The following is an 11,142-nucleotide window of genomic DNA, read 5'->3' on the forward strand; positions in this document are numbered from 1 at the left end:
GAAATTGTGTGTCTTATGAGTTCCTGGGTGATGTTGCTGCTGCTGCTGCTGGTGGTGGTGGTCCTCAGGCCACACTTTGGGAACTGATTTGAAGAAAAGATGATATGAAAGTGAGCGTGGAAAAAGGAACTCAACAAAGACACTATTTTGGAAAAAGGCAGGGGTAGGTTTAAATAAAATGAGGTTTTGTGAGGTTTTGAACTAAGCTAGTAAATGCAGTGGTTAATGAAAGGAGGCAATCAACTAAGCAGATATTGACAAGGAAAACTAGACAGGATTGGTATATGGATACCAGAGTGAGGGAAAATTCTATTGACATCCATAAATCTAGATTGGATAGCTAACTGCTTATTGAAAACATCAACAGGAATAGGAAATTGGCAGTTGGTCATAGTAATGGCTAGTAAAGAAGATGATGTCTTCTTTGGATATGGTGAGTTTGAGATAGCAAGGATACATCAATGTGGAAAAGGTGGTAAAGAGAAGTTGATTGAGACTGAGTCAGGAATTAGCAAAACATTCCCTTTATTGCCTCAGTCATATGGAAAGGAATGGACAAGAAAACGCGACACACAAGGCCGGGCGTGGTGGCTCGAGCCTGTAATCCCAGCACTTTGGGAGGCTGAGACGGGCAGATCACGAGGTCAGGAGATGGAGACCATCCTGGCTAACACAGTGAAACCCCGTCTCTACTAAAAAATACAAAAAACTAGCCTGGCGAGGTGGCGGGCGCCTGTAGTCCCAGCAACTCGGGAGGCTGCGGCAGGAGAATGGCGTAAACCCAGGAGGCGGAGCTTGCAGTGAGCTGAGATCCGGCCACTGCACTCCAGCAAAAAAAAAAAAAAAGAAGAAAAGAAAACGCGACACACAAAATTTATAAACTGGAAAATATAGAATCTGAATCTCTGGCACTTTCTTCAGAAAGCCCTATTCTATGCGCTATTGAAACACTTGTGTCTTTGATACACATTATATTCCCTAGTTAGGTTTGAATTCAGATAGAAGACTTTGAAATTAGAAATATATAGCCAAGATTTTGGGAATTTTACTTTTTTCTTAAATCTAGTGTTATCAGCTCTTACATTTACAGGTCAATCAAGGATAATCATTCTCCCATCAGAGGATATCAGCCACCTCAGAATTATTCTGCCCGCAATTTGTTGCATTTCTTCTTCAGACAGTGAACAAGTATTTATGTTTTCTTGCAAGTCACCATATGCATGCCAAGAAGTCCTCCCTATTCTTTTCTCACATCTCAATTCATTTAAGAGAGCATCGTTGTTAAAAATCATTGCCTCTGGAATCAGCCTCTTTAGTTAGAACACTTATTAGCTATGTGACCTTTGTTGAGTCATTTAAACTCTGAAAGACCCAGTTTCATCGTCTTGAAATGGTGGAAATAATAATGGCTAAGAAAGTTACAATGTTACCTAATGAGACAGTAGGGCTCTTGGTGTGGTGTCTGTTTCAGTCAATGCTTAATAAGTGTTAATTATTATGTTACTCAACCAGTTCCTGGAGACTTACCTGGTATGCATTCAAAAATAAAGTGTAATCTGGCAATATGAAATACCCAAGCTAATTGTCACACTATAACATTTAGCACCACAACCCTTGTCTGTTATAATTTTAACACTACATTTCTCAAAATTCTTGCTAATGTTGTTCTGCAGATTTATGTGCTTTTAGACTGAAAAATCCTTAAAGTCAGAAAGCATGTCATGACTCTGAATGCTATGAAACCTGTGACCTTGATTTACTCCTCCTCATGTCCTCCCAGGAAGAGCACAATGCCTCAACTACAAAATTTGCTCAATTGCTCTTTTTTGAAGGAATTAATTGTGTGGCTTAAGGAAAATTCAGTTTCGGGCTGGCCTATGCTCAAATAAATAGATATTTCCCCTTTTTTTATTTTAAAGAATAATTAAATAGGACACCTTTTGGATTACATAGGAAAGATTTATAAAACTGGTCTGTGTATTTCCTGCTTATTTTCTGCCTCCCAGGAAATTTACCCTGTAATGTTGCCAAGGAAACACTAACCGCTTAAGTCTGGTTGAGGAGGAAGATGCCTCATTAACAAACTCAGCTTCATTATTTGGATGCTTGCCTTAAGGAGCTGCTAATCAGTGATGAAAGATTGTTTCCATTAAGCCTTGTGTGAAAAAGTGAATGATTTGTTTAACATAAATTTTATCTTCTGTTACTTATTCCCAGTGCTGTGAACTGACACACTATGAGATGTTACATAAAAATAAACATTATTGATTTTTAGTTTAACATATTTGAACCATTTATTAATGCCAGCCACACATGTTAGGTCAAATTTTCAACCACTGATTTATTGATTGTACAACGATTAAGGTGTCAGACCTTTAATTGGAAGCATTGGCAGTATTTAACCAGAGGATGAATTTAATGTATTGTTTGTTGACTATTAAATTAAATAAATTTTGTATTTTTCCTTCTGATGTACTAGAAACCATATAATGTATAGAAACGTAGTACCTTAAGAGATGAGAAAATATAGAGTTGAGGGATTTTTCCTTTAGGAAGATGTCTCATTAGTGATGTATGATGGAACAGAAAATACACTGAGCTTGGCGTTATAACGCTTGGGATTTCAAAGCTTTTTTCCTGCATTCACCAGCTGTGTGATTTGGGGCAAGTCATTTATTAGTTTATTCACTCAGGCATTTTATAAAGATTTATTGTGCAAACATTATTGCTTTGAGCCATGCTTTCAAAGTGATACAGTTATACAAAAATAAGACACACTTCACCATATGTACTCTGAGAGTCAGCTTTTTATATATGTAAAATAGTATCACATACTTTATTCATTCATTCAGTAATTGTATTATTCAATAAGCATTTACTGAGTCTCCACTGTGTGGCAAGCTCTTCTATAAGCTGATGATAGGTAGTCACCTCTTGCTGGACTCTTGACCACACTGTTCTTGTACCTTACTTCTTTAGGTTTAAGGGTAGTTACAATGTTTAGCTGTTGCTAGTCCGTGTGCACCACCATTCCTCTGGACCATGCAAACTATCCATACCTCTATAAATCATCCCTTTGTTAAATGCTTTTCTGTATAGTCTCTGAGTTTATCAGTTTTTTTCAGGTGAAACCTTGACTGATTTAGACAATTGGTTAGGGAAGGTCATTCAGAGTTTTAGTATGTAAGCTAAGATCTGAATGAAGTGGGTGAGTTAAATAGGAGGGTATCTACTACTATGGTTTTAATGTTTGTCCCCTTCAAACCCCATGTTGAAATTTGACACCTAATGTTGGAAGTGGTGCCTACTGTGAGGTGTTTGGGTCATCCCTCATGAATAGATTAATGCCCTCCCTTGGGGGTGAGTAGGTTCTCTTTTTATTAGTTCCCATGAGAGCTGGTTGTTGCAAAGAGCCTGGCACCTCCTCACTTTTTCACACAGCTGGCTCCCCTTGGCCTTCTGCCACAGGTGGGGGCAGCCTGAGGCCCTGTTCAGATGCAGAAGTCCAATCTTGAACTTCCTGGCCTCAGAATTCTGCACCAAATAAACCTTTTTTCTTTCTGTATTTTTTATTACCCAGCCTCAGGTCATCCCTTATAGCAACACAAAATGGACTAGGACATCTAGAAATGAGCACCCCAAGAAGCAGGAAAAGCATGTGCAAAGGCCCTGAGATAGAAGCCAAATTTTGAATTTGTTTTGGAATAGTAATGAGGCCATTGTATCTGAGAGGGCAGCATGGAGGGAGAATGGCAAAATATATTGGCAGAGAGATAGCCAAGAGCCAGATCATACAGGGCATGGCAGAGCATAACAATAAGTTTGTGTTTTGTTCTAAGATTGATGGGAAACTATTGAGGGGTTTTGGCCAAGACAGCAATGTGATCCAACTTACAATTTAAATGGATAGTTCAGCTACTCTGTGGAGAATATATAGGGGAGAGGGAGATAAGAAGAAATTCATGGACAACAGTTAGAAAGCTATATATATATTATTTTTTTCATTTTATGTGATAGATATTATTGATGTAGTCCAAAGGATTAGTATGACAGGAATGAAGGTAGTGAGATGTAGTCAAATTCAAGTAGTATTTTTACAGTAGACTTAGTAGTGTTTGCTGATGGATTTGGACCTGAGGAACTGGGTGAACGGTGATGTCATTTCGTAAGATGGCAATCACTGGGATGGGAACCTAATTTAAGGGAAGAGTTGTTATGAAATCAGTAGTTTAATTTTGCATTATTGCATTTTACATGGCTATAATACATCTAACTGGAGATTGAAGTGGCAGTATGGATCTCAGAGGATAAGTTGAAGCTAAAGATAGAAATTCAAAATTTATCAGCATGCATTATATTTAGAGCCACAGTACTAAATAAAATCATGTAGCGGGTGAAAATAAATGAAAGCCAAAAGGGAAAAGTATTTCAATAAAGATGGAGTAGTCAGCTGTGTCGACTGAAGCTTAGCGATCAAAAATATGATGACAGAACATGAAAAATTAAATTTGAACGATAGGATGTTATTGGCAACCTTGATAAGAGGAGTTGCAGTGATGTGGGCGCAACAGGGCATATCAACAGAATGTGGTGGGGGGGAATTTTGAGGAATTTTTCCATAAAGGAGATGAGAGAAATGCTTACTTTCAATATTTTGAATACAATAAATTTTGTAAAGTTTTAACATATTTATAATACTTCATTACGTATTTTAAAGACTTGAAATAATTTTAAATATAACCATTTGATAGAAATGGTTGTTTTACTATTTCACATTGATCTCACTGATACTGACTTTTTTATAGACTGCTCAATGAACTCTTATGTACTCTATATGGAAATATTATAACTTTTCCCAAAGAATCTGTAAACTATTCCCAAATTACAATTATGCATGCATTAGTTTGCTAGGGCTCCTATAACAAAATAGCACAGACTGAGTGACTTAAACAATGTAAATGTATTTTCTCACAGTTCTGGGACTAGAATTCCAAGATAAAGGTGTTTGCAGATTTTGTTTCTTCTGAGGCCATTCTCCTTGGCTTAGAAATTGCTGCCTTCTTCTTATGTTCTCATATGGCATTCGCTTAGTGTGCACACATCCCTGATTCTTCTGCTTCTTATAAAGACACCAGTCATATTGGATCAGTCACCTTAATCACCTCATTAAAGACCTTACATTCAAACACAGTCACATTCTTAGGTACTGAGGGTTAATACTTCAACATTTGAATTTTCAGGGAACATAATTTAACCTATAGCAATGCATAAATCTGAAATTTTAAAATGCCCATAATTGACAATTATTATGTTTTAAGTATTTCCATATTACATTAAGTGACTTTTTGAACAAGTGAAAGCTTAGAACCTGATATTAACTTTAAATGTTATGATCAGGTTTGAAGATATCTTGGGTCTTGTGGCATATGTGATGCTAGAATCAACTAACTCTTTAGAATTTTATTTTGTTCATTCTTACTGTATTCAATAGCCAAACTATTTTATCATATTTTTCTTTAACATAATTGGCTGATCCTGTTCTTCAGGGATAAAAATAAGAATCCAGCAACAACTCTGAGAAAGACCTGAAATCCTAATATTCTTTTATTTTTTTTTTTCACCTGCACACAAAGGAAGCAAGACTTACAGTATCTGAACTTGATGGCTTACACTGAAAGCCACATGATTAATCTCTATAGCTCCATCATTCAAAGTGTTTGTCAAGGGAAAAATATGCCAATTCTTGGAGCATGGGTCCAGGGAGCAAAGGTGCAGTCAAACAACCAGTAGTACCAATGCATTGCAATGTAGATTCCTCAAGTCTGAGAATGCCCTAAGTCTCACTCTACTTAGAGCTCTGACACTGATCACCTCACTCTTCCTGGAGCTCAGCCTTCCCAAGCTTTAAGAATTCTGATTCACTGGCCATCCTTGGTTTACTAGGTTTTCGTGCCAGGACCAGAACTTTTCAATGTTGAAAAACTAAATCTGCAAAGCTGTGTTAAAGACTGGCTAATAACCCCACTTAGGTTTTTCATACCTTGGAGAGGAAAATGAGTCTTTCATTATCTGAAATGATTTTTAAGAAATGAAGTTTTTTATATAATTAATAGATCCTAGTTTATTTCATTCAGCATTGACGATAAAAAGTCATATGATTGAGGATACCAGTGTGAAGCAGCATGCAGTCCCTGAGCAACAACATGGGGTAGGTGCTTGCTACACTTCTACAGATTCAAGTGACAAAGAGAATCCAAATGGATTTGTGTTTGTTACTTACACAGTCAGCATAAGGAAGACCACCACTGTTTCAGCTCCTAAGGTCCCTAGAAAGGCCAGGACTCAGATGAGACAAGTGAGGTGCTTAGGGCACAACATTTAATAAGGTACTCACTATCAAGATTATACAAGTGCAGGTCAGCAGTTGTATGACCCGAAGAATGAGCTCCTACTTAAATTTTGCACCATAGGTACCTCACTTACCTCGCTCTAATTCTGGTCCTGGTCCCAATTTCCACTGGACAACACTGAACCAGATGGGTCAAATGATAGGCAACAAGAGAAGTGGGCTGCACTGCTAGGGAGGAGCCAATTCCATACTGCACCAAAGTGGTTTGATAGCCTGAAGATGGACCTGGTGTAGGGAGGTGCGAGGTGGAAAGTCCCATGCCTCACTGGTGTGAGGGATGCAAATAAGAAATAGCTACGTAGAAGCTCCTCATAAGTCGGCTTCCTTTGCCATGTTCTGGGAGGGCCATGGGATATTCCACCAAGATTTACCAGCCTATGGTTTAGCCTTGCCTGCATCGCCAACATAGATATGTGCAGTGTCACCAGGGTACCAGGGTGAAACTGTTCACTAGGACTGGTAATTTAAAAAATACAGGTTTGGAGTCCTATATGTTTTATAATCCATTTCTTAATAGCTCTATGCTACTGTGTGAGTTATGTAAACTATCTAACCTTTTAAGTGAGAAAATAATTAACTAACATAAGTTTATTATGGCATTAAGGTCTACAAAGCATTTATAAGAGTACCTGGCACATACCAACTGTTCACTGAGTAGTAGCTATTTTATTAGCTATTAGATACAAATGATGACCTCAACATGGTATACAATATGGTTAAATAAATTCTGTAGCCTAGTTAAAAATAAAAGCATGTTTTGAGTGTTTTAATCAAACAAACAATATTGTTACAATAGTAAGTCAAAAAACTTTCTAGGAAGTCAATGTTTATACTATTTGATGTCCCCTTTTGTTGTTATCTATATAAAATATATTGAAATAACAAAATAGACACATTTGTCAAAGATTTTACTTATACTTGGCAGATAAAATATTCAACAACCATCTATTTTTGACTCACTTTTAGTTATCATTTGAAAGCTATGTAGTAATCATATGTTCAGAGTTCCTCAAAGTATTTGTTTTACCTACTAATTTTACAACATAAATGCAACCATGCATACTTATGTTCATTACTCACACCTGAGAAAATTCCTTTTGTATGAACTGATAAGCCATGTTTAACTTGGACCTCTACCCAAGTAGGACACTCTTTTTCAAATTATACAGTAGAACATGAGCTCAAACACTTTTTTACAATTGAATGATTTACGTTCAATTTACAATATACCCATTTAGAGGATAATAATACACATCTGTATACTATTTAGAGCCATTAATTCATAATTTGCTTCTAAATTCAATGTGTTAAAAACTACAAATTTTAGTGCCTTTTTCATTCATCTTCTACATTCTGGTTTCTCATTTTTTCTCAAGACATGACTATCACAAATAGCTTAAAATTTTAAAAATCTGAAAATTGGCACAATTTATCTTTGGTAAGAAATCTTAATGAACAAACTTTACAAAATATGAGAAAATGCATTGAGTAAATTGCTAAAATAATTGTTATCCAAATCATTTTCTCTATTATCCCTCTGATAGCTCCATTAAAAATTACATCATTGTGGCCGGGCGCGGTGGCTCAAGCCTGTAATCCCAGCACTTTGGGAGGCCGAGACGGGTGGATCACGAGGTCAGTAGATTGAGACCATCCTGGTCTACACGGTGAAACCCCGCCTCTACTAAAAAATACAAAAAAAACTAGCCGGGCGAGATGGCGGGCGCCTGTAGTCCCAGCTACTCGGGAGGCTGAGGCAGGAGAATGGTAGGAACCCGGGAGGCGGAGCTTGCAGTGAGCCAAGATCGCGCCACTGCACTCCAACCTGGGCTACAGAGCGAGACTCCGTCTCAAAAAAAAAAAAAAAAAAAAAATTACATCATTAATATAACTTATATGCCTTTCTGCGAAGAAAGATTTGTATTAACTCCAAATTCACTTGATATCTTTTTTTTAATTTTAAATATAGTTGGAAAAAACATTTTACATGAACAGAAACTTGTTTTTATTATGGTCATAGCAGAAATATCCAACAGTGTAAGCTGTGTGTTTTATTATCTGTAAATCTAATATTTAATCATTTTACTACCTAATGTTGTTCATTCCTGAGATTTTAAGACAATTTTAAGTTATGTTTTATCTTTGGATTTGATAAGGATGTTAATGTTCCTTGCCAATTTATACATATGTTTGATGCTTTGTTTTAATTATACAAGGACAAAATTTACTTAAGTGACAATAAGAATGATAAAGAACATGTAAGATCAGATAATTTAGGTGAATTGATTTTTTTATGTTGGGCATGATGTTGGAATAAAGCATTTCAACAGGATGGGGAGGGTGGGCCTTTTACAAATAGAGTCAAAAATGCAGATATAATTTGGACATTTTTACTTTTCAGAACCAGAAACCTATCTTAAGCTGAATTGCAGGCAGAGATAACATCTAATTTCAAACATTCCTCAAATGATACAATCAAGGACTTAAACTCTACCATTATGCTTTTCAGATTCTATATTGCCTTAATTCTCTGGCAGCTCCCTACAATATTTGAAGCAAATTTTTTAGCCTCTTTTGTAGCTAAAATGGGAGTGGGGAACGAGTAGTTCCTCAAAAGGATTCTGGGTAGAGAAAAAATATATATACATATCCATTAGAAAGGAGACCATTTAATAATTTTCTTGGTAAGTACTCCTTGTCATTTGTGACCTTTAATAGACTATGCATGAATAAATTCATTACCCATTATGTTCCTGTTCAAAGTTAACAAGATAGAAACAGTTATAACATTATACTTCCCTGTCCCCTTCCTTGGATGTTTCCATCACATGCTCATCCGAGCCCCATATTGTATTATTAAGAGTCCTCACTTTTTCAATATAAGGGGAAAATCATTTGATTAAGTCCTAAGTGAATTAGTAGCATAAGTCCTCTTAATGATATCCAAGTATTGGCCTTTTTCCTCATCATAGGCATTTAAATTTCTGTCACTTCATTCAGGACTTAATTATCCTTCTTCTTTGCTTTCTTAATGCAACTATATTTCCCCCTTCTTCATCCCTGTCTTTCCAACTAGATGCAAACAGATAAGAGGTGATCAGAGTCATAAGAAAGAACATCTTTAGCCAAAAAATGTAACCATTCAATTTAACCCAAAACTCCTTTCCAACATCCTTTTAGCAGAGAGTTGTGTTTTGTCATTTGGGAGGGATGAGGGACGGTTTACAACTTAAATCAGTTGCAAACACTAAAAACCTAGGTGATTTTACTTTAAAACCTAGAATTGCAACTTCTTTTGAATAAATCATATAATCATTAATAACCCTGGAACCAAAGCCATAGAACTGATAAGGCTGAGTTTTAATTGTTCCTATTAACAGGTCACAGCCTCTACAGCTTATCACACTGTCCCCTATTTCTCCATTTATAAATTTAACAGCTATAGTCATTACTCAAGCATGACCTTCTCTGGTTACCTATTAGAAATTAAAAATCGATCTCTTTATATTTTTATATTCTATGTGTAGAAATAGACTAGACCATAGTTATAATTTTTAAAATTTGCAACAACATGGATGATCCTGGAGAATATTAGGTAAAATCAGTCAGGCACAGAAAGATAAATGTCACTTGTTCTTACTCATATGTGAGAGTTATAAAAAAAAGGTCTCATGGAGGTGGTGAATAGAACGGTGGTTACCACAGACTGGGAAGGCTAGTCGGGAGGGGGTGAAAAAATAAGATTTGGTTAATATTGTTATCTACAGTTAGATAAAATGAATAAGATCTAATGTTCAGTAGCACAATCGGGTGACTATTGTTAACAGTAATTTATTGTGTAATTCACAATAGCTAGAAGAGTATGTTTGGAATGTTTCCAAAACAATGAAATGATAAATGTTTGAAGCGATGGACCTAAGTTTGATTATTAGACATCAAATACTTGCATCAAAATATCATAAGTATGTCCTAAATATGTACAATTATTATGTATTCATAAAAAATAAAAGAAAATATTTTTAATATTTTTAGGTTAAACATTTTTCATGGGCTTAATATTTTTGAAAATAATACTTTATACTGAAGTTTTCTTAAATTTTCTTTTTTCTGCTGTCACTTCAGCTCTTCAAAGATGAAACATCTGCATATTTCAAAAATATCTGTTTATATGTTTTTCTTTTTATAGACTGTTCAGAGTTGGAGAGAATATCTAGATCTTTAGATGTAGACTATTTGTATAGTATTACAGTGTCCAAGATTGCAAAAAAAAAAAAAAAAATTAGCTGACGTGCCCTAACTTTGCAGCTAAATAAATTATTACACTGTGGGATTGGGGGATTCTTCATGCTGTTGAGTAGCATTTTACAATCAACACCTCTCCCCTTTTCAGGATATCGAATCCTTAACAGGAGGGCTGGCTGGTTCTAAGGGGGCTGATCCACCGGTAAGTTAGATTCTTCATTAAATTTAACCGTTGATGAATTGAATTGTGTACACACCAGATTATCAGTCGATTGCTTGTATATTATTTGTCATACACAGGTACTTTTTAGAAATATAGCTGTTATAGTAACTAATAACAGAAGTACGAAATTGCTTTGAGGTGTGGTCTGGTGTTTTAAAAAGTTTTAACAACTCATAAAAGTTTATCTCAATTTATTGGTTTTAAAAATAGGAATAAAATCTTTATTAGAATATCTCAGTAATTTATGTTCTACTAATAGGCTACACTA

General features: G+C 35.7%; 1 protein-coding gene across 1 annotated transcript in view; it reads left to right on the forward strand.

Annotated features, from left to right (window-relative positions):
* Window positions 1-10,862, forward strand: part of LOC117090843 (liprin-alpha-2-like) — an 89,983-nt gene extending 79,121 nt beyond the window's left edge. Inside the window, exon 3 of the mRNA XM_033223478.1 lies at window positions 10,800-10,862. Within this exon, the coding sequence (XP_033079369.1) occupies window positions 10,800-10,862 (63 nt within the window). The remainder of the gene's footprint in view (window positions 1-10,799) is intronic.
* The last annotated feature ends 280 nt before the right edge of the window (window positions 10,863-11,142 follow it).

This window comes from Trachypithecus francoisi, unplaced genomic scaffold (assembly GCF_009764315.1).
Source record: "Trachypithecus francoisi isolate TF-2019V2 unplaced genomic scaffold, Tfra_2.0 Lachesis_group11, whole genome shotgun sequence".
Classification (NCBI taxonomy): domain Eukaryota; kingdom Metazoa; phylum Chordata; class Mammalia; order Primates; family Cercopithecidae; genus Trachypithecus; species Trachypithecus francoisi.